The sequence below is a fragment of the Salvelinus namaycush genome, chromosome 18 (genome assembly GCF_016432855.1).
Source record: "Salvelinus namaycush isolate Seneca chromosome 18, SaNama_1.0, whole genome shotgun sequence".
NCBI lineage: Eukaryota > Metazoa > Chordata > Actinopteri > Salmoniformes > Salmonidae > Salvelinus > Salvelinus namaycush.
The window spans coordinates 16,843,057-16,865,268 of NC_052324.1; the positions used below are offsets into that span (position 1 = coordinate 16,843,057).

General features: G+C 45.3%; 1 protein-coding gene across 1 annotated transcript in view; it reads right to left on the bottom strand.

The window, feature by feature from the left end:
• si:ch73-138n13.1 (inner centromere protein) overlaps nt 1–22,212 on the bottom strand; it is a 33,122-nt gene that overhangs the window by 8,263 nt on the left and 2,647 nt on the right. The window contains exons 3-6 of the mRNA XM_039013936.1: nt 21,350–22,020; nt 19,270–20,563; nt 16,689–16,814; nt 3,199–3,314 (exon numbers count right to left, since the gene is read on the bottom strand). Of these exons, the coding sequence (XP_038869864.1) occupies nt 3,199–3,314; nt 16,689–16,814; nt 19,270–20,563; nt 21,350–22,020 (2,207 nt within the window). The remainder of the gene's footprint in view (nt 1–3,198; nt 3,315–16,688; nt 16,815–19,269; nt 20,564–21,349; nt 22,021–22,212) is intronic.

Below are 22,212 nucleotides of genomic sequence, written 5' to 3' on the forward strand. Positions count from 1 at the left end.
GGCCACAGGAGGTCAGTGGTACGCCAGCCTGCTGAGAGAGACTCAGACTATTTTGAGAGCTGGTGTAAAGTAAAGCAGGTTTCAGTGAGCTACTGCTCCTTGACCACACAGTGTCAGGAGGGCTGGGATGGTATTGTATCTGTACAGTTAGTACCTATAGATACCATAGTATCTGTTTATTTCAATATCAGTAACTGTGCCTGAGACTTGAAAGAGAAGCTTGTGGGTGTTATATGCAACAGCTGGTGCACAATCTCTAATGTTAAGGAAGTCTTGAGGTTTTGCTCACCGGAGTTAGTATACCTTATGATATACTATTTACCGAGAGAGTTCTCATCCATCTTTTTCGTAGCTGTCTATTTACCACCACAAACCGACGCTGGCACTAAGACGGCACTCAACGAGCTGTATACCGCCATTAGCAAGTAAGAAAATGAACATCCAGAGGCAGCGTTCCTAGTGGCCGTTGACTTTAATGCAGGGAAACTGAAATCCGTGTTACATAATTTTGAACAGCTTTTGACCTGTGCAACTAGAGTCGAATTAAAAAAATAATAATTCTAGATCACCTTTACTCCACACACAGAAACGCATCTTCCTCGCCCTCCATCTGGCAAATCTGACCATAACTCTATCCTCCTGATTCCTGCTTACAAGCAAAAACGAAAAACAGGAAGTACCAGTAACGCGCTAAATATGAAAGTGGTCCAATGAAGTGAATGCTAAACTACAGGACTGTTTTGCTAACAAAGACTGGTCCCCACAGTGACCGTATGTACATATCCCAACCAGAAGCCATGGATTACAGGCAACATCTGCACTGAGCTAAAGGCGCCACGGGACACTAATTCGGACGCTAATAAGAAATCACGCTACGACCCCCCCCGAGCCATCAAACAGTCAAAACGTCAATATAGGACTAAATTCGAATCCTACTATGCCATTTCTGACACTTGTTGGACGTGGCAGGGCTTGCAAACTATCATGGATTACAAAGGGAAACCTAGCCGCGAGTTGCCCAGTGACATGAGCCTACCAGACAAGCTAAATTCCTTTATTATCGCTTTGAGGAAAGCAAGACTGAACCATGCATGAGAGCACCAGCTGTTCCGGATGACTTTGTGATCTAGCTCTCCGTAGCTAATGTGAGTAATACCTTTAAACAGGTTTACATTCACAAGGCCGCAGGGCCAGACGGATTACCAGGACACTTACTCAGAGCTTGCGCTGACCAGCTAGCTAGTTTTCAACCTCTCCCTGACCCAGTCTGTAATACCTACATGTTTCAAGCAGACCACCATAGGTTACCTTGATGTTCTTGGGCACATGGACTATCTAAAGGATTTTTGCCCCATACCACTCACATCTGTAGCCATGAAATGCTTTGAAAAGCGGGTCATGGATCACATCAACACCATCATCCCAGACACCCTGGACCCACTCCAATTCACACATCGCCCAAACAGATCCACAGATGAAGCAATCTAAATTGCACTCCACACTGCCCTCTCCCACCTGGACAAGAGGAACACCTACATGAGAATGCTGTACATTGACTAAAGCTCAGTGTTCAACACCATAGTGCCCTCCAAGCTCATCATTAAGCTCAGGACCCTAGAACTGAACACCTCCCTCTGCAACTGGATCCTGGACTTCCTGACGGGCCGCACATCCACCACGCTGACCCGCAACAAGAATGCCCCTCAGGGGTGCGTGCTTAGTTCCCTACTGTACTCCTTGTTCCCCACGACTGCATGGCCACACACGACTCCAACACCATTATTATGTTTGATGACGACAACTGTGGCTGGCCTGATCGCGAGACAGCCTATAGGGAAGATGTCAGTGACCTGGTAGTGTGGTGCCAGGACAACAAACTCTCCCTCAATGTCAGCAAGACAAAGGAGCTGATTGTTGACTACAGGAAACAGAGAGCCGAGCACGCATCGACGGGACTGTAGTGGAGAAGATCGAGAACTTCAAGATTCTCTGTGTCCACGTCACTAAGGACCTATCATGAGCCACACACACTAACACAGTTGTGAAGAGGCTGAAAAGAATTGGCATGGGCCCTCAGATCCTCAAAGTTCTACAGCTGCAGCAATGAGAGCTTCTTGACTGGCTGCATCACCACTTGGCATCTGAAGGCGCAACAGACAGTAGTGCGTACTGCCCAGTACATCACTGGGGCCGAGCTCTCTGCCATCCAGGACCTCTATACCAGGTGGTGTCAGAGGAAGGCTCTAAAAATTGTCAAAGACTCCTGCCACCGAAGTTATTGACTGTCCTTCTGCTACCGCACGGCAAGTGGTACCGATGCAGCAGGTATGGAACCAACAGGACCCTGAACCGCTTTTATCCCCAAGCCATAAGACTGCTAAATAGTTAGTTAAATAGTTAACCAATAGCTAACCGGACTATCTACATTGAGCCTTTTGCTCTTTTAACTCATTACATACGCTGCTGCTACTGTTTTATCTTGTTGCCTAGTCACTTTATCCCTACCTATATGTACACATTTACCTCATTTACCTCGTACCCCTGCACATCCACTCTGTACTGGTACCCCGTGTATATGGCCAAGTTATCATTACTCATTGTGTATTTATTCCTAGTGTTATTATTTTCTATTTACCTTTTTTTCTCTCTGCATTGTTAGGAAGGGCCCATAAGTCAGCATTTCACTGTTAGTCTATACCGGTTGTTTACGAAGCATGTGACAAATAAAATGTTATTTGATTTATGTTGAGATTACCATCATTAGCCATAATGGTAGGACAGCAGAGAATCAGTTCCTGGGGCTAACTATCCACTTTGCCCTATTTAGAAGGCTGGATATAACATGGCTCAGTGACTTTGTCGAAAAGGTCAATGCTGCGCCAGCAGAACACCTGATAGAGTGCACCCATTCGATACTACTTATCGATCCAGGCAGTGTTAATTTTCAAGCTCAAACGAGTATTGTATATTTAGAGTGAGAAATGAATCGGCACAATTTGAGAGGCATTCAGAACCAGCAATGTCGGGATGTCCTGATACCAGGGTACAGCCTCAGGGAAAATTTGTAATCATATTGAGGAATGAAGATCCGCATATTAGTAACCAAAAACAGGAGCACACCATGTTTCACAGGTGTTGGCCCAGGCCACAGCAGCCACGTGTGTGTGTGTGTGTGTGTGTGTGTGTATATATATTCACCTATCGTCAGTGCGCAGTCCTGTCTCCCAGGTCCCATACTGGCTGTCTGTCTCATGGACCAGTGTGTCTATGTCTCGCCCCTCTTCCTCACCATCCACACTCTGCTTCAACTGCTCCTGAGAGAGATGGACAGGGAGAAAATGACAAGTCAGTCAAAAAGGAGTAGAAGTGTATGTACCATTGGAATATCAGTAGAAGGTCAGAGAAAACAGATTCCAAAATGACAGAACTGAATTCATCTCTGCTGGACTGAATAAAAATATCAATGCTTCTTATTGGCTCCTGGTTGAAGCCCCACCCAGCCTACAGTAACAGACAATTGGCCAGCTGTGTCTGAGTGAGGTGCTGGTCCTGATGACCATGTATTGTGTGGCTATGGCCAAACCTACAGTGGGTGAGCAGGATAATGAGAGGTAATGGGATGAGCTCATAGCGACAGGGACAGAGACTGGTGAGCCACTGTGTGTTTGCTGTCTACTGAACCGTGTCTCTTTTAATGAGGATGCTACAGAGGGCACACTGTCCTAATACCACTCACTCCTCCTGTGTATGCATTCAAGACTGTGAGCGCACGCACACACACACAAGCAGAGAAATCTCGCTGAACTTAAATGATCTCTATTGACTTCCATGGCATCGTGCTATACAGATGCACTGTTGCACCACAACACAATAGGCTGTCTAAAGAGAAGGATGGAAGGAAATGTAATAGGTGTTTTGTTTGTTGTCACTGCACGGAAGTGAGAGCCAGAGAGAGAGGGAGAAAGAGAGAAATAGCCCAACAGTACAGGATGTCATTCATCATCAATGCCTTTCCTGACAGGAAGAAAGAAGGCCAGGGTGAACAGTGAGAAACTCCGTCCATCTGAGAAAGCAGTGTACTTCCTATTCTCCAGGTTTAACAGCCCTAAATATGAGTCCTCTCTACATCACAGCATAGGCTGGTTTTCAAATCCACACCGTGATCTCTCTGTGCCAAATCTGGCTTTAGCTGTTAAACAAGTATTAGAGTTCCAGTTCCAACCATGGGTTTGAACATGCTGGTCACATGGCAATTAAACAGGCAGGTTAATCCAGATACATGCTTAGCCTTTCAAACAGACCAGGTTGGGTCAGTGCTCGAGTACAGCTACCTTTATCGACTCCAGGCCTTTACTGAGAAAAAGAGGAGTAACAATAGCAACAAAGTAGAGACCTTATCATGTCTTGTCTGAGGCAGGAATTATTTATGATATGTCAAAAAACAGTCACACTTCATAAAACCCCTTTATTATATAATGAATTTCAGCCCTAAGGGTCTGTGAACACAGCTAATGCACAGGACTAAGCATGTACCATTCAATAAGAAAATCTCCTGTAATCTAAATTCTGTGAACACCTACCATATCCACAGTGTACGTGGATGAACACACCCAAACACACCCTCACTTCGTGTTTGCCACTCCCGAGGCTACCCTGTTACCTGTCAACCAAACAATAGCAGCAAGACTGAGAGGGTTAAGAAATAGCATGGACTGGCTGACTATTAGTGCTGCTGAAAGCCCTTCAGTATTGACAATGTGAGGGTGTAGGCTCTGCTATCAACAATCTACTGGATACAAGGACAGAGCAGGCCTGCCAGGCACCTTATCTGGTAAATAGGTTTCTTTCTGGCTGTGATTTTGAATCAGAGTGGTAGTGAAGCTGACTTTTCCTTAACATGAGCCCTTGCCCACCCCCCCCCCCCCCCCAATCTGTGGACAGGAAGGGTGCGTCAAGGGAAACGACAGAACAATGAGCGGATGAATGGAAGGAGAGAAAGGGCTGACCACCAAGGGAGATTGTCAGTCAACCTGACATGTGGCTGAAGAATTTGAGGCGCCTTGGAAAATTAGACCAAACCGATATCACAGCTCTGAATAATAACAGCCTGCCACGATTACACCATCACAGACATCAACATGACCTGAGAGATCTTTCATCAATAATGTAAATGTAGGCTAGTTATTTATAACACCCACTCTCTTAATTTAATCCAAAATGACAACTTTGGGTTGATGTGCTGAAAATAGGATATAGCCCATTTTGTCCAGCAGACAAAATACAATTATCGCCTAAGCTCACATGACTATTTTACTGACTGTGCTTTGGAACGAGCTACAAAAGGACATGAAATTACAGGAGCTGTTCTCTTTGAATGACTTTAACGACTGGGTAGAAACTATGGTGGACAATGAAGTGGGGGGGCTTTCAATGTTTTGACCCCTAAATGCACCAAACCTCTCCAAAGCATCTTGCCTGGTCAATGTGTAAATTCATGTTTTTAAACTGTAGTGTTTTATGTTGTAAATGTGCCTTTGTATGACACTTTATGTTCTGGTAATTTGGCCAGGTCTCTATTTAAAAAAAAATATATTTTTAATCTCAATGAGACTAACCTGGTAAAGTAAAACTGAAGGCCTAGTGAGTTGGACATGTTATGAATCCATTTCCTTAGTGCAAACTGGAAAAGAACAGTTCATCTCTGTCATGTATAACGGCCATTCACAATTCTCTATGAATGAGGAAGTGCTGTGCAGCTCCAACACATTTAACATATGGTCACGCTGCCTGGAAGCAGACAACAGAGCAGGCCGGTTAGTTAGTGCAGGTACAATGAACCCAACACGAACACAACAGAACACACATCACACCAGCCCCACTCTCCTGCTCCAACCCCTCTGGGTAGGAATGTTGAACAGTTAACACACTCATCATTGACAGACTGGTCAATGACGACCCTCTGCATCTATCCTAACATGACTACAGATCCCATGAGCACTAATCCCCTGTCAACAACAGAGCAGCACTCCAGTCACATTTTACAGAGCTACCAAAACACTGACCTCTGATAGAGAACTGAAAAGGACATGTTTAGGGTATTTAGTTCTGTCATTATTACATAAGTGCAATGTACAAGTGTTTGCTAAGAATGCAGAGCACAACAGAATGTTAGTAAAACCTGACTGACTTGGCTTAAGAACTTTTATAGGGATACTTTGGGATTTTGGCAATGAGGCCCTTTATCTACTTCCCCAGAGTCAGATGAACTCGTGGATACCATTTTTATGTCTCTGTGTGCAGTTGAAAGAAGTTGCTAACTTGCGTTAGCGCAATTGCTAACAAGCGTTACCATAGACTTCCAGTCATTATGCTATCTGTAGCATTGGCTGGCAAAACTACCCCTAACTTACTTCATACTTGACAAAGAGACACAAAAATGGTACCAACGAGTTCATCTGACTCTTTCTTTGCTAAAATCCCAAAGTATCCCTTTTAAGACCAGCCCTGGCTGATACAGGCTGCAGGTTAGAGTACTGGGTCCAGACGGAGAGATGGTGGGTTCAAGTCAGCCTGAGGGAGACCAGGGCCTATTAGAGGTATCTGGATGATCCACCAGCTGACTCTCCGGTACTGTATGGACAACTACACAGGCTCCAGCTAAAAAGGACACACGTACACACAAACCACACCGAGAGAGTGAATCGGTAAAGGGCTGCCGTGTCTGCGGGGTTTTGTTTATGTGTTGCAACTGATTAAGACGTGAGGGTACAGGTGTGTGGACTTTCTGGGCATTAGATGCTGTGAGGGGGGGGGCAGGCAGCTTTTTTTTTTAAATACATTTTTAAAGTCAATTTTAGCAGATGCTCTTATCGAGAGCGACTTACAGTAATGAGTGCATAGAACCCACAAACGCCATGCTCTACCAACTGGGCCAAACGGGACCCAGCAGTACTGCAGGCCTTAATTGTGCATATGCACCATCCATCCCAGCAGCCCCACCTCCACCCCCCTGGTCCTTTCAGTGAGTAGACCAACCCCAATCCCCTCCCATCATCCTCGCTACCGCTCCATTAGCTGGTTGGCCCCTGTCCACCTCTTTCTCCCCACATCTCACTGGCCTCAGTGCTCTGACCATTCATCACAACCTCTCCTCACAGGCAGCACACACTGATTCTCCTGTTCAATGACACACAAACAAGCTAGGCCTAATCTGTAAATCTTACATAAAATGCAATCAAACTGTATCACAACTTTTTTGATTTAAACTTTATTTAACTAGGCTAGTCAGTTAAGAACAAATTCTTATTTACAATGACTGCTTAACCCGGCCAAACCGTAACCCGGACAATGCTGGGCCAATTATGCGCCGCCCTATGGGACTCCCAATCACGGCCGGTTGTGATACAGACTGGAATCGAACCAGGGTCTGTAGTGACGCCTCTAGCACTGCGATGCAGTGCCTTAAGGGGCTCCTGAGTGACAGCCAATCTGAACTTGAGCACCGTGACAAGTTCAAATCAAATCACATTTGATTTGTCACATGAGCCGAATACAACAGAAGTTGCTACCGTCCCTCCTGCTAATTTGGTCAACTTTTGCAAAATTATTGCTGTCTGTGTGAGGAAAATGTTGTAAATTATGAGGAATCGATGTATTTTGAAAGATGAGACGTTGAGGATTACAATAAATACCACTTTGATGTCATACAAGAAAGCCAAACCCCTGTGAGTCCAAATCTGCACTTTACATTTCCATATCATAAAACTCATCTAGTATACAGTGTCAACATTTATGATCTCTGTTTGATGTACAGTTACAAGATGACATGGCGTCATACCCTGAGTTGTTCAGAACAGAATGTGTTTCTGTGTTTCTCTATTGTGTAGAAAATGAGCTGTGGACCACGCATCTGAATGCACTCATGACTCCATTCTATGATCACCAAAATTACTATCTGTTTCTCTGAACTGCCCTGTGAAAGACTTACACTGTAAGATCCTATTTTATAACTTAGCTAGTGATGTCGGCAATAGAACAAACTTAGAAATGATGCCCACCTGACCCAAATGGCAATTCATAATGGTCAGTTTTTGGATTGCGTAAAAAACAGTAATTATGGAAAGGCAGGGATGCAGGGCTGTGTTCCAAACAAAACAACTACAAGTGTGTTCGCTCTAGTTCCTCAACGCCACAGTTAGGAGCTCTAAAAACACCTTTCTAGTTGAAGACTCTTCTTTGAGTCATCAACGTACATGGAAGTGACTTAGGAACTGTGCACACTTTGGAGACCGCAGTTAGTCCTCTCAGTCAAACCCTTGTTATTATTTTGTCTTATGTTTCACCTACCCCACATTTTCCAGGAAAATATCATGTTACTGAATGTGTCCAGAGTATTTTCAGATTTCATTTTCAACAAATGAGGCGAAAAGTACATTAAATGTCAAATGCACATAAAATCAACAGTGTAATGTTTGGAATCAGTCTGGTATCAGGTGAACTATTGTCCTGAACTTTGGTCTAATAATTGTGCCATAATCTCAAAACTGTTCCCTTTCAATTGATACCATGTTTATGCATATGATTTCTTGTTTATGCATATTTCTTCTGTAAGAAACATTTAAATGTAGCCCTATCCATATAGGCCAATTCCCACGAGTGTAAAGGGTAAAAACAGACCATAGTTTAAGAGTGAGGGTCGGCGAGAAACCCAACTCCAGCCCACAGTAAGCTATGACCTAAGGAGCCAGTGACACTGCTGGAATGGGAGCTATGGTGCAGACATACAGACTAAGGTTAGTGTTATGTCAAAGATGGTATCAGAGGAGGAGAGAGACAAGCAGATGAGGCACAGAGGGGGGTGAGCACTGAGCAGCGAACAAAAGCAGAACATTCAGGAACTATCAGGATCAGAGAGAGAGATCACATAGCAACACAAATAGACAAAGACACGAAACACACAAATAGAGAAGGACTTGACAAGTTTGAGGTGCTTGGAATGTGTAGTGACTGATGGGAGACCATTTGGTGGTGAGAGGGATGGATGGGGGGGTGAGTGTAAACAAAGTGTGTCTTACTGCGGTGGGGGTGTTGGGGGTGCTGCTCCCAGGACGCCTGCGTAGGGACAGGCGCTGCTGGCTGCGCAGAGAGAACCTGCGGAAAGAGTCCCGGCTGCGAGAGGCCAGAGAACGTAACGAGTTGGCCCTCTTGAAGCCACCAGGGCTGTCCTCGGCCCCCCTGCCCCCACGTTCCACCGCACTGGACACCACGCTGAGCGCCCCCTGCAGGGAGCGGCGTACATTCCCCATCCACCCAGACACTTGGGACTGGGCCACCGACAGCTTGTCCCCCAGGTACTCCATCTCAGTTTAGATCAGATCACTAAAGGACCAACGTTGCAGAATGAAGCCTGGACAGAGCGCTCTGTCAGGTGGAGGTCCAGAGCAGTCCAGTGTGTTAATATGGTCGAGGGAAAGTCCTTGAGCCAGGTAGATGTCCAGGTTCAAAGCTGGTGTCCTGGATACTGCTGAGGTGCGTAGCTAGGTTAATGCTGCAGTAGCTGGGCTGTTTGGAAGAGATGGCACAGCCAGTCAGATGCCCTAGTGTCTCCAAAAACATGCAGCAATACAGCACTTGGCTCCGGCTACAGGCTCGCAGTCCAGGTCACTGTCTCTCGGTGCTTCTCAGTGAGCCTCTGTGCTGTCGAGTCCCACTGGTGCCGTCATGGCTCCATTTCAGTCCATCATCTGCAGCAATGGCCCTAGAATCTGGGGCTAAGGTGAAGTCTATTTCTGTGAGATGCCTATTTCCATAAACAGTTATACAGAAGGGCAAGACTATGTAGCGGGGAACCCAAAATGGTATATAAGGCTGTTCTACAGTTCCTCAGCTGGTAGAGACTCCGGTCACAGCAGATCTACTACTGCACCGTCTGCAAACAGGTTCTTCACAGCCACATACTGATGGTCACCCTCAGTAGCAACAACAAAATCTCACACACATACCCCTCACATGTCAAACCTGACAGCGGAATCCTGAAGCCGTCGCTCTGACACGTCCGGAATCACAGAGGAAGACAATCCATGAATCTACCTCTCCCATGGTATCCACGCTGCTGTCGTCTTCCTGGTGGAAAACTTTACAGGAAAACTACAGTCCAGAAGAGAACAGCTGGTGTCAGGCAGACTGAGGGAGAGCTGTACTCATTCCTATTCCAGCTCAGTACCTAACACACCAACAGCAAAGCAGCGCCGTGGGTATAGAAGCACAAACAGGAGAGGAGATTGTGACGCTAAAGTTGAATCCGTAAGAGACAAAACGAGACCAGCGCCCTCTGGTTCCTCTTCCCCTGCAGGTACGGGCAGGTGGAAGACAAATGCGTCAGTCTCTTGCTACTAGTCCCCAGCGCTGCAGGACTCACGCTCAAGGAGAAACCTTTGCGAACTAAGTGAGGGAGGGGAGAAAGGAGGCAGAGAGGGAGGGAGGAGTGGAGAGAGGGAGGGAGGAGTGGAGAGAGGGAGGGCCCGGATTTGCAGTGCAGGAGGGTGATATATGTTCTGCAGTGCTCTGTTTCTCTTGCCTGTTTCTGCTTGCAGTGCGAGAGAGAATTCTCACAGGCATAGTCAGCACTCGGCACAGGGCGGAAGGGGTGGGAAGACAGGAGGGATGGGGAACGTGTGTGTGTGTGTGTGTGTGTGTGTGTGTGTGTGTGTGTGTGTGTGTGTGTGTGTGTGTGTGTGTGATAGGAACTAAGAGTTCAAGTTCATGGGTGGATGTTTATGTTGTTTAGCCTATACCTTTAAATAGATAGAGAATGCATGCCTGAGAGAGAGAGAGAGGGGATGAGACAGGTGTGGCTGTGTGTGAGAGCTGAGACTGTGGTTGTCAGCCAGTCTGTCCGCAGCACAGTGAGCTCATGGTTAAAGAGAGGAATCATGACAGCGTGTCAGAGTTTGCCTAACAAATGGCTCCCTGACTCATGCAAACTGCATGTCAGATCAGAGAAGTCTCTCCTTTCCCCTTTCAGAACTCCATCGTGCCTACCAGAGTCATCTCTCGGAGTTAAGCCTTAGTATGTAAGATATACTCTGCAAGACAAACGTGGCACCTCAAACTGTGCCCCCTGGTAGGCGTCTGGAGAATAGTTCTGAGGAACATTGATCTAAAGCCACCAAAAAATTGTCTCCCTCCTCGAACCATTCTATAGCTAGAAAATCACAGTTCTCTCCACAAAAAAACATACAGACTCAAGTTTCATCAACACCAACTGACTACGGAGAAAAAGGTTTTACGGCAGGAACGAAAATGTAAGCTAATAACAATTGACCAGCAAAAAATATGACTCAAATATGCATTACCAAGTTTTTTTAAAATGATGAAGTCACACTTGCACAACCAGCCACCGTAACAAAGCATATATAGGGCTAATATAACTTGCTTCGATCAGACATAATATCCAATAGCCACACATTCCTAGCTATACGAAGGCCTCTTTTAGTCTGTCCTCTCCCTTGATTCTAGTGATGGGGATCAATACACTTACATATTGCAATTATTATTTTAATATTGATACTTTGACTCCAATTATCATAGTTTTTTTTTGCTAGCTAGTCCTAGTCGACGCCACCTGTGCCAAAACACTGTTATTTTTCATCCTATAACTTGTTCTCCATCTTCTTTTTAAATAATGAGACAACATGTTTTCAGCACTTTTATTTCCACAACTGATAAACTCATTTTCTCATGCCGTCTCTTGTCCCTCTGCTGCAGACATAGTGAGAAATATGTTTGGAACATCAAATTTCAACAACAAAAAATAGCAGTATTGAATCGCAATACATATATCGGCACCTAAGTATCTTGATAATATCGTATTGTGAGGTCCTTGGCAATTCATAGCCCTACTTGCTTCCTTGCTCTGATTAACGATCTCCCATCACTTACCCACAGCCAGTGTAGAAGCCTCAGACAGCAGGACAGCCTCATGTAGTACACCATGTCTCTGAGCCCGGCGACCATCTGTCTGTCTTTACCTCTCTTCACTTCCTCTGCCCTCTCTAACCATGGCATTAGTAATGATGTGATCATACCAGCGTGATCTCATGAGAGATCGACACATTTCCCATAGTGCACTCTCATACCAGGCCTAACCTCCATACTGATACAGAAAAACACTATCACAACAGCAAGTCATTAACACATGCTGATAGAAAAGGAATTTCCCATCTTTAATGAATCCCCTTGTTCCCCCAAACTGAAATTATATAAAACACCTTTTCCCACAACTTATGTCAGTAATTCAGTCTAGACCAGGTATTTCACACTGGTGTCTCCAGTTGCTCTACACAATTAAGAACTAGAATCCCAGGGTTTCCATTGAGTTTCCATAATTTACTGGACATTTGAGAAATTTGCCAGACCCATGTACATTGATTGGGTGTATAACCTAATTACGGCGTCCACCTACGGTGCTCAGAATGACAGAAATCAAATGTAAATGATGGTAATTCATCTTAACAGAGAATGCAACGAGTGGTCCTTCTTACCGAATTCAGATGTGCACTTTGAACATGTTAGAATAACTGTCCATATTTACTTTCCCTCCGCCAACAAGATGAGTAACAAACAGCAAAATCATTAGCCTATGTCAATCTACTATCCCCCATAATAGAGAAATGTACCTATTCTATTGGTCAGCTTGTCAAGAAAGAAATAGTCAATTCAAAACAGAATCTGGGACAGTTGTGGACGATGCTTCCCAAATTCATAGAACCAGTAGGCTACATTAAAAAATGTACATTAAAAAGCAAAATGAGCCAGATCAGAATGTTTAGCTTAAAATGTTCAAACTATTAATTCTTCACATTATAAGTGCAGCAATCCACACAATGCAGTAGGCTACTCGCGAATGTTCGTTCCATACTGCAATTAGCTGGAAAACACTGTTGTCAAAAGCACACCGCATGCGAGCGGTTTCATGTGACAGAGATGAAAATATCTGTTAGAAAGAAGGGAGATCTAATATGCAACAACTAGCACGGGCTGCTTACTAATATGACTAGGATTGTGCCTCTGGCTACTGAGCAACCAAAGAAAGCTTGTATAAAATAATTGATTTTGGCTAGGCTACTTTAAAGCAAGGTAAGACATGCCTCATAATATGTAGTAAAACGTTCAGGTTTTAGACAAGTGTGTTTTCAAAATGCATAATGCCTCCAGCTCATTGCAAAGTGCTGCATAACGCGTGGATGAAGCCTGCCTCCCGTTGCCTAGGCATTTGCTGTTTGAGATGCTGTAGCAGCAGCTTTCACACAGTCTCACTGATTTTCCGCTCAAAGGCTTTGTATGTGTGTGATAAATAAGATACATAACGAATATACTGTACACACGCCCCAATTTAATTCCACTAAATTAAGCAAATGAACCTATAGATCGATAAGCATGACCAGTCATATGTATTTACATCGGCTGGTATTTCCATCAATAAATTGGCTAAAATAATGATTTTTGCAAATGGGATTTTTTCTTCTCCCGATGGCATTTCTTTTAATAAAAAATAATAATACAAAAAACGGCCAAACGCCGGCTATTACCGGCTCAAGGAAACCCTGAATCCCTGTGGTAATTGCACCACTCAGGCTCTCAACATATTGTATTACACAACAACCACAGACCAGCAGGTGGTGACAGAAACACACGCAAAAACTCATCATGGAGTAACACTGGGATGGCAGCCGTGCCTTATCAAATCAAAGCTAAATTTTTTCCCCCATTCATTTTCTTCTGATATAATGAATATATTGGTATGCTTATAAACATTTCCCTTTCAGCCATTTACACTTGGGCGGATATAAACTTGTTTTGTTTCTGGATGGAATCATTTGTAGCACAGGCTGATATGTAGACAGGTGCTTAAAACCTCTACAGGATTGGTGTCCCCCCCGCGGGACGGTTTAGCTAATGTAGGCTAGTGTGATTAGCATGAGGTTGTAAGTAACAAGAAAATTTCCCAGGACATAGTAGAGGTCGACCGATTATGATTTTTCAATGATTATTATGATTATTACAACAATACTGAATGAACACTTATTTTACCTTAATATAATACATCAATAAAATCAATTGAGCCTCAAGAAAATAATGAAACATGTTCAATTTAGTTTAAATAATGCAAAAACAAAGTGTTGGAGAAGAAAGTAAAAGTGCAATATGTGCCATATAAGAAAGCTAACGTTTCAGTTCCTTGCTCAGAACATATGAAAGCTGGTGGTTCCTTTTAACATGAGTCTTCAATATTCCCAGGTAAGAAGTTTTAGGTTGTAGTTATTATAGGAATTATAGGACTATTTCCCTCTATACCATTTGTATTTCATTAACCTTTGACTACTGAATGTTCTTATAGGCACTTTAGTATTGCAAGTAACAGTATAGCTTCCGTCCCTCTCCTCGCTCCTCCCTGGGCTCGAACCAGCAACACAACGACAACAGCCACCATTGAAGCAGCGTTACCCATGCAGAGCAAGGAGAACAACTACTAGAAGGCTCAGAGCGAGTGACGTTTGAAACGCTATTAGCGCGCGCTAATTAGCTAGCCATTTCACTTCGGTTACACCAGCCTCATCTCGGGAGTTGATAGGCTTGAAGTCATAAACAGCGCAATGCTTGATGCACAACGAAGAGCTGCTGGCAAAACGCACAAAAGTGCTGTTTGAATGAATGTTTACGCGCCTGCTTCTGCGTACCACCGCTCAGTCAGATACTTAGATACTTGTATGCTCAGTCAGATTATATGCAATGCAGGACACGCTAGATAATATCTAGTAATATCATCAACCATGTGTAGTTAACTAGTGGTTATGATTTATTGTTTTTTATAAGATAAGTTTAATGCTAGCTAGCAACTTACCTTGGCTTACTGCATTCACGTAACAGGCAGTCTCCTTGTGGAGTGCAACGAGAGAGAGGCAGGTCGTTATTGCGTTGGACTAGTTAACTGTAAGGTTGCAAGATTGGATCCCCCGAGCTGACAAGGTGAAAATCTGTCGTTCTGCCCCTGAACAAGGCAGTTAACCCACCGTTCCTAGGCCGTCATTGAAAATAAGAATGTGTTCTTAACTGACTTGCCTAGTTAAATAAAGGTATAAAAAAAAAAGATTTAAAAAATATCGGCAAATCGGCGCCCAAAAATACCGATTTCCGATTGTTATGAAAACTTGAAATCGGCCCTAATTAAATCGGCCATTCCGATTAATCGGTCGACCTCTAGGACATATCTGATATGGGCAGAAAGCTTGGATTAAAAATTATTTAACTGCACTGTCCAATTTACAGTAGCTATTACAGTGAAAGAATACCATGCTATTGTTTGAGGAGAGTGCACAATTATGAACTTGAAAATGTATTAACAAACCAAATTAGGCACATTTGGGCAGACTTGATACAACATTTTGAACAGAAATGCAATGGTTCATTGAATCAGTCTAAAACTTTGTACATACACTGCGCCATCTAGTGTCAAATCTAAATTGCGCCTAGATTCCTAAGTCATATATTGGCCTTTCTCTTGCATAAAATAAAATTCATGTTTTTTTCCTTTGTATTATCTTCTACCAGAACGAATGTGTTATTCTGCTACATTAACTTCACATTTCCACAAACTTCAAAGTGTTTCCCTTCAAATGGTATCAAGAATATGCATATCCTTGCTTCAGGTCCTGAGCTACAGGAAGTTAGATTTGGGTATGTCATTTTAGGTGAAAATTGAATAAAAGGGTCCAATCCTTTTAAAGATGCACTACTTGCTAAAATTCTAATAGTGCGCCTAATTTCAGTTTATGTGACAAAACAAGCAAGTAAAGTGTAGAGAATCATTGTACCATCCACACCGCTGTAAAATATATTTTCCATAACCAAAAATATTGTATTTTCAGCTATTTGAAGCTCGTGTACAAAACCGAAAGTAAAAGACAGAAAAAATAAACTTAAGACGTAACGCATAGAAATAGCGCACATAGAACACATCTACCGCTTCTTAGACTTGCTTTCAAGGAGAATGACAGATCTATAACTCAGATTTCTATGTGAATTGTGGGTCACGCAAAAAAGTTACATATTGTAGCTTTAAATAAAAGTAATATCAATATCACTACGGCCAATTTCACAGCAGAGCCTTCCTCCAGCTATGCAAACAGGATGCTGTCAAAGTGAGCAGTACATGCACGTATTAGCTAATGACAATCCTGAATTACAGACCTGAGAACATATCTGGCCTCAATTTCTCTGCTATGTGAGGTGAAAGAGGGTGGAGATGAGTGAGACCATGCCTTTCACATTACTCATCAACTCATTACTCCCAGTGCTCCACATAGCACTCAACTCTCCCAGTGAACTAACTGCATTCCTACTCCACCCTACTGTAACAAAACACACACAACCAACCAACAAACCCAGCAACTGAAGTTATATACAAGCTTATTTTTTCCAAATAACTGGGGTCTTCTGTGAGAATCAGCTCGAAAGGAAACGTTGATTAAACATAGAACCGAGGGGGCTCCAATTGTTACCATGTTGAAGCAGGTTAATATCACTGTAGCAGAAGCTCATTTCTGAAACTCGTCCAGCTTTGAGTCAGAAATTCGGGGATTGTGTGTGTTTATACCCGTGTGCATGGAAACAGAAGCATCATGACTCACCCAGCTCTGTCGGTCCCTTTCTCTATGTGCACTCCTGCTCCTCATCCTGGACAGGCTCCCCTCCACAGCACTCTCAGACGGAGCCGATCGACGGGACACACTGCGGGACCTCATTCGGTTCAGCTCCTAAGACACAGGGATAGTAGAATTAAATGGAATGTTTACACGAAAGCCCTTGTTCTGGTTATATTCACATAGGTAAAAAGGGAGATGGGTCTGCACACAAAGATTATTTTAGTGCATTAGGAGAACAACACACACCGATGTTTCGGCTTTTGCCTTCAGTGTGCAGGTTCAAATCTTAGAATCGGGAACAACTTTTCTAGGGAACACAGGTGAGCACCGTTCAGGTGCTTCTAATCAGGGATGGCTTCTCTGGTCTACATGTTACAATCACACAAAACATACAGAATTATAGGATATGGAAGTGGGCACGGAAGACAATTGAGAGTACACTACATGGCCAAAGGTATGTGGACACCTGCTCGTCGAACATCTCATTCCAAAATCATGGGCATTAATATGGAGTTGGTACCCCCTTTGCTGCTATAACAGCCTCCACTCTTCTGGGAAGGCTTTCAACTATTTATTTGTTGGAACCTTGCTGAAGGGACTTGCTTCCATTCAGCCACAAGGTCAGGCACTGATGTTGGTCGATTAGGCTTGGCATGCAGTCGGCGTTCCAATTCATCACAAAGTTGTTTGATGGGGTTGAGGTCAGGGCTCTGTGCAGGCCAGTCAAGTTCTTCCACACCAATCTCGCATGGACCGCGCTTTGTGCTTGGGGGCATTGTCATACTGAAACAGGAAAGGGCCTTAACCAAACTGTTACCACAGAATTGTCTAGAATGTCATTGTATGCCATAGCATTGAGATTTCCCTTCACTGGAACTAAGGGGCCTAGCCTGAACCATGAAAAACAGCCCCAGACCATTATCTCTCTTCCACCAAACTTTACAGTTGGCACTATGCATTGGGGCAGGTAGCGTTGTCCTGGCATCCGCCAAACCCAGATTCTTCCGTCGGACTGCCAGCGACTGAAGTGTGATTCATCCCTCCAGAGAACGGGTTTCCACTGCTCCAGAGTCCAATGGCGGCGAGCTTTACACCACTTCAACCGACCTTGGCATTGCGCATGCCGATCTTAAGCTTGTGTGCAGCTGCTCGGCCATGAAAGTCCATTTCATGAAGCTCCCGCGGGAACAGTTATTGTGCTGACATTGCTTCCAGAGGTAGTTTGGAAGTCGGTAGTGTTGCAAACGAGGACAGAAGATTTTTACGCGCTACACGATTCAGCACTCGCCGGACCTATTCTGTGAGCGTGTGGCCTACCACTTCGCAGTTGAGCCGTTGTTGCTTCTAGATGTTTCCACTTCACAATTACAGCACTTACAGTTGACCGGGACAGCTCTAGCAGGGTAGAAATTTGACAAACTGACTTGTTGGAAAGGTGGCATCCTATAACGGTGCCATGTTGAAAGTCACACATACTTTTGGCCATGTAGTGTATCAGGCATGAACCATTAAAGAATCAATTTAATTGCCTTAGGTGTCCACTTACTTGGGTATACCTTATAACAATTTATGAGATAGCTTGCCACAAAGGACACCAAGCTGTTCATAAATATGTGGGGCTAACTCATAAAGTACACCTAAGGTAATTGATTATTGAACGGTTCACGTCTGACACTCCCAATTGCCTTCTGAGCCCGCTCCCATATCTTACAATTCTGTACTTTCTTTGTGATTGTAACATGTATACAGGTCAGGGCTCTCCAACCTTGTTCCTGGAGAGCTACCGTACTGTAGATTGTCACTCCAACCTTGTTCCTGGAGAGCTACCGTAGTGTAGATTGTCACTCCAACCCTGTTCCTAGAGAGCTACCGTACTGTAGAATGTCACTCCAACCCTGTTCCTGGAGAGCTACCGTACTGTAGATTGTCACTCCAACCTTGTTCCTGGAGAGCTACCATACTGTAGATTGTCACTCCAACCTTGTTCCTGGAGAGCTACCGTACTGTAGATTGTCACTCCAACCTTGTTCCTGGAGAGCTACCGTACTGTAGATTGTCACTCCAACCTTGTTGCTGGAGAGCTACTGATTCCAATAATTAGCTGGTTGATAAGCTGAATCAGGTTAGTTACAACTGGGGTTTGAGCAAAAACCTACAGGAGGGTAGCTTTCCAGGAACAGGGTTCGAATGAAAACCGAGAGGAGGGTAGCTTTCCAGGAACAGGGTTCGAATGAAAACCTACAGGAGGGTAGCTTTCCAGGAACAGGGTTGGAGAGCCCTGATACAGGTAGACGAGAGAAGCAATCCCTGATTGGCAGATGACTAACCTGGTTAGAAGCAAAAGTTGTTCCTGATTGTAAGATTTTAACCTACACCGTGAAGAAGGCGAAAGCCGAAAGGTTTGAGTATGTTATTCTCCTAATGCAGTAAAATAATACAAATAAAAAAAGCAGCACGCAATGGTCCTTTTTTAATTAGCCATTATTACTAGTTGAATTCACTGAATTTTGTGCTCTGTAGATGCCATTCACATAGCCTAGGTCTCTCTATAAGATACTTTTCTTACCTGGTAGCCCTGAGATCTCCTCTGTCCTCTGGCCTCTACCCTGTGCCCCTGGGGCTCTGAGTCCTGGGGGAACCAGGTCTGCTCCATGGGGGACCCAGGGCTGTAGGGCTCTCTCCTGGGGAAGGATGCTTCACTGGGCATACCAGACCAGCGTCTCTCTGGGACCAGAATGGGGGCCGTGGCCCTGTCCAACTGCCTATGGAGGAGCTGCTCCAGGCTGGGTTTATTGGCAGGCTTCCTGGGTGGTTCTGGTCCAGCCATGGGCCTATCCACCGATTCCTCATTGAATCCTAGCCTTTGCTCCCACAGCTCCTGCTGAGAGGGGGCCCACACTGGGCTGGGTCGCCCCACTGCACCCACCCTACGGCTAACGTCCCTCTCTGGAGTGTGGGATCTCACCCCACTACCTGGGTCTGAGCCCTTGATGCCAGCGATAGGGAACACCTCTCTAGTGGACGAGGGCTGCGTCTGGGTCTGGGACCTGAATGAGTCTATGTCCAGGATGCCAGGCCTGTAGTGGTCCTCTCCCCGGGGAGATGGATGCTTCCATCGGGCACCAGGGGAGTGGGGACTGCCTCTGGAGTGCAGGACACCCAGAGACACAGAGTCTAGATCCAGCACTTTAGGTCTGAGAAGTAAGGAGTCCAGCACCACCCTCTCCTGGTTCTCTCTCCTCTGTCTCTCCAGGATTCTCTGTCTCTCTGCCTCCTGTTGTCTAGCTACCTGTCTCATATTTTCCTGCTCCTCTTTCTCCATCTTCTCCCTCAGTCTCTGCTTTTGAAGCTGTTGTCTCTCTCTCTCATTCTGTTTCTCAAACAGTTGTCTCCTCTCCAGCTTCTTTATTATCTCCAATTCTTCTACACTCTGTCTCTCCCGCTCCGACTCCCTCTGTCTCTCCCGCTCCGACTCCCTCTGTCTCTCCCGCTCCGACTCCCTCTGTCTCTCCTGGTCTACCTCCTGTTGTATTGCTTGTTGTCTCATCTTCTCCTGCTCCTCTCTCTCCATATTCTCTCTCAGTATCTGCTTTTCAAGCTCCAGAAGCTGTTGTCTCTCTCTCTCAGCCTGCTTCTGCTTTTCAAACCTAAACAGTTGCCTTCTCTCCATTTCTTTTATTTCCTCCAACTCTTCAACTCTCTGTATCTCCAACTTCTTCTGTCTCTCTAAGTCGAACTGTCGCTGCCTCTCCCTTTTAAACTCTTTCTGTCTCTCCAGCTCACCCAGTCTCTCCCTCTCCAGCTCACCCAGTCTCTCCCTCTCCAGCTCACCCAGTCTCTCCCTCTCCAGCTCACCCAGTCTCTCCCTCTCCAGCTCACCCAGTCTCTCCCTCTCCAGCTCACCCAGTCTCTCCCTCTCCAGCTCACCCAGTCTCTCCCTCTCCAACTCTCTCTGTGTCTCCTTTTCCAACTCATTTTGTCTCTCCCTTTCTAACTCTCCCTGCTTCTCCATCTCTCTCTTTCTAGCATATTCTAACTGTTTCTGTCTCTCAATTTCCAGCTGTCTCTGTTTCTCCCTCTCAAACTCCTTTCTCTCCCTCTGACATTCTTTCTCCCTCTCCAATTCTCTTACTTTCTCAAGGACTTGTTTCTGTTTTTCTATTTCCATCTCCTCCAGCCCGGTCTTTCTGTCCCATGCCGTTTCTCTCTTCCTTTCCTGTGTTTGCTTCCTCTCCATCAGTTCCTCTTCTTGTTCTTGACCTTGGGAGCTTTTCCCAAAAGTTTTGCCTAGAGAGGGGTTCCTTTTTACCTTCCCTTGAGAACCCCATTGTCCAGACATCACAGAGAAATCTTCAAAGGGCACTTCCATGTCCCCTCTCTCTGTTCCCTCATCCCCATGGGATATGACTTCCTGGATCTGACCAGTCAGAGCAAAGTAGGTGGCCCTGGGTTTGGGTGGCTGCTCATCTGCCTCCAGCATTTTCAAACGCTTCGGTGCTGCCACTTCCTCTCTCTCCCTGTCCTGCTCTCTCGGCTTCTCCCTCTCTACAGCCATTTGCATCCTCCTCTCCGCTTCCCTCTGCCTCTCTTTCTCCTCCTCCTTTCTCTCCCTCTCCATGTGTCTCTCCTTTTCCATTTCCCTTTGCCTTCCTTTCTCTACCTCTGCCCCCCTATCCACCTCAGCGGTATTCCACTTCTGCAGAGCTCCAACCCTGAGGTAGCGTGGTCCCTGTTCATGTTGGGAGGCTGGTGCTCCCCTCTGAGCCGAACTGAGGTCTCCTTGGACCCGAGCAGGTCTCTTCTCCACTGGCTCAGCCCTAGCTGGCCTGTTCCCATCAGAATGCCTGGAACGGAGGGTCATGGCCTTGTCCTCCAGCTGAGCCGAGGGGACACTCTCACTAACAGCTCTCCTCTCTCCCACCGCGTGCACCGTGTCAAACAAGTGCTCCACACGAAGCGGGCTGGAGGGGGAGACAGGCTCGCGGTAGGGGGAGGTGACCAGGCTGCCGCCTTTCTCCCCATCCCCCAGTTTGAGAGACACACTTCTCTTGGGACAGCTCTTTGTGTTGCTCTGCGCTCTGTCCTCCTCCATCAGCAGCACACTGTGTCGCTCCACCACGTTCTCAAACAGGGCTGCTCGCACCGTCTGCACCCCACTGCTCGGGTGGCTCTCCTGGGCCTCAATCTCCAGCCCCCGCTGTGCCGCAGTCCTTCCAGCTGAGGGGTCAGAAGAGGTCTGGGTGGGCTGCTCTTTGGACCCTCTGGTGTGTTCATCCACCTTCCTTTGGTCACTGAAGATGAAGACTGAGTCCTTCCCCTAGAATTAAGTAATTCAAAGAGTTGGCCCAAGTTAATTCAGATTCTGGACACTGTCTGCATGATCATCATGAACTTAGTATTATTTGCTGCAAGTATTATATAATGACAGAGAAAAAGAGAGGGTGATACAAAGACAAGTGATTGAGTGAGGCAACTGTGTCTGGGCAGAAAGTGGATCCCACTCCTCTTT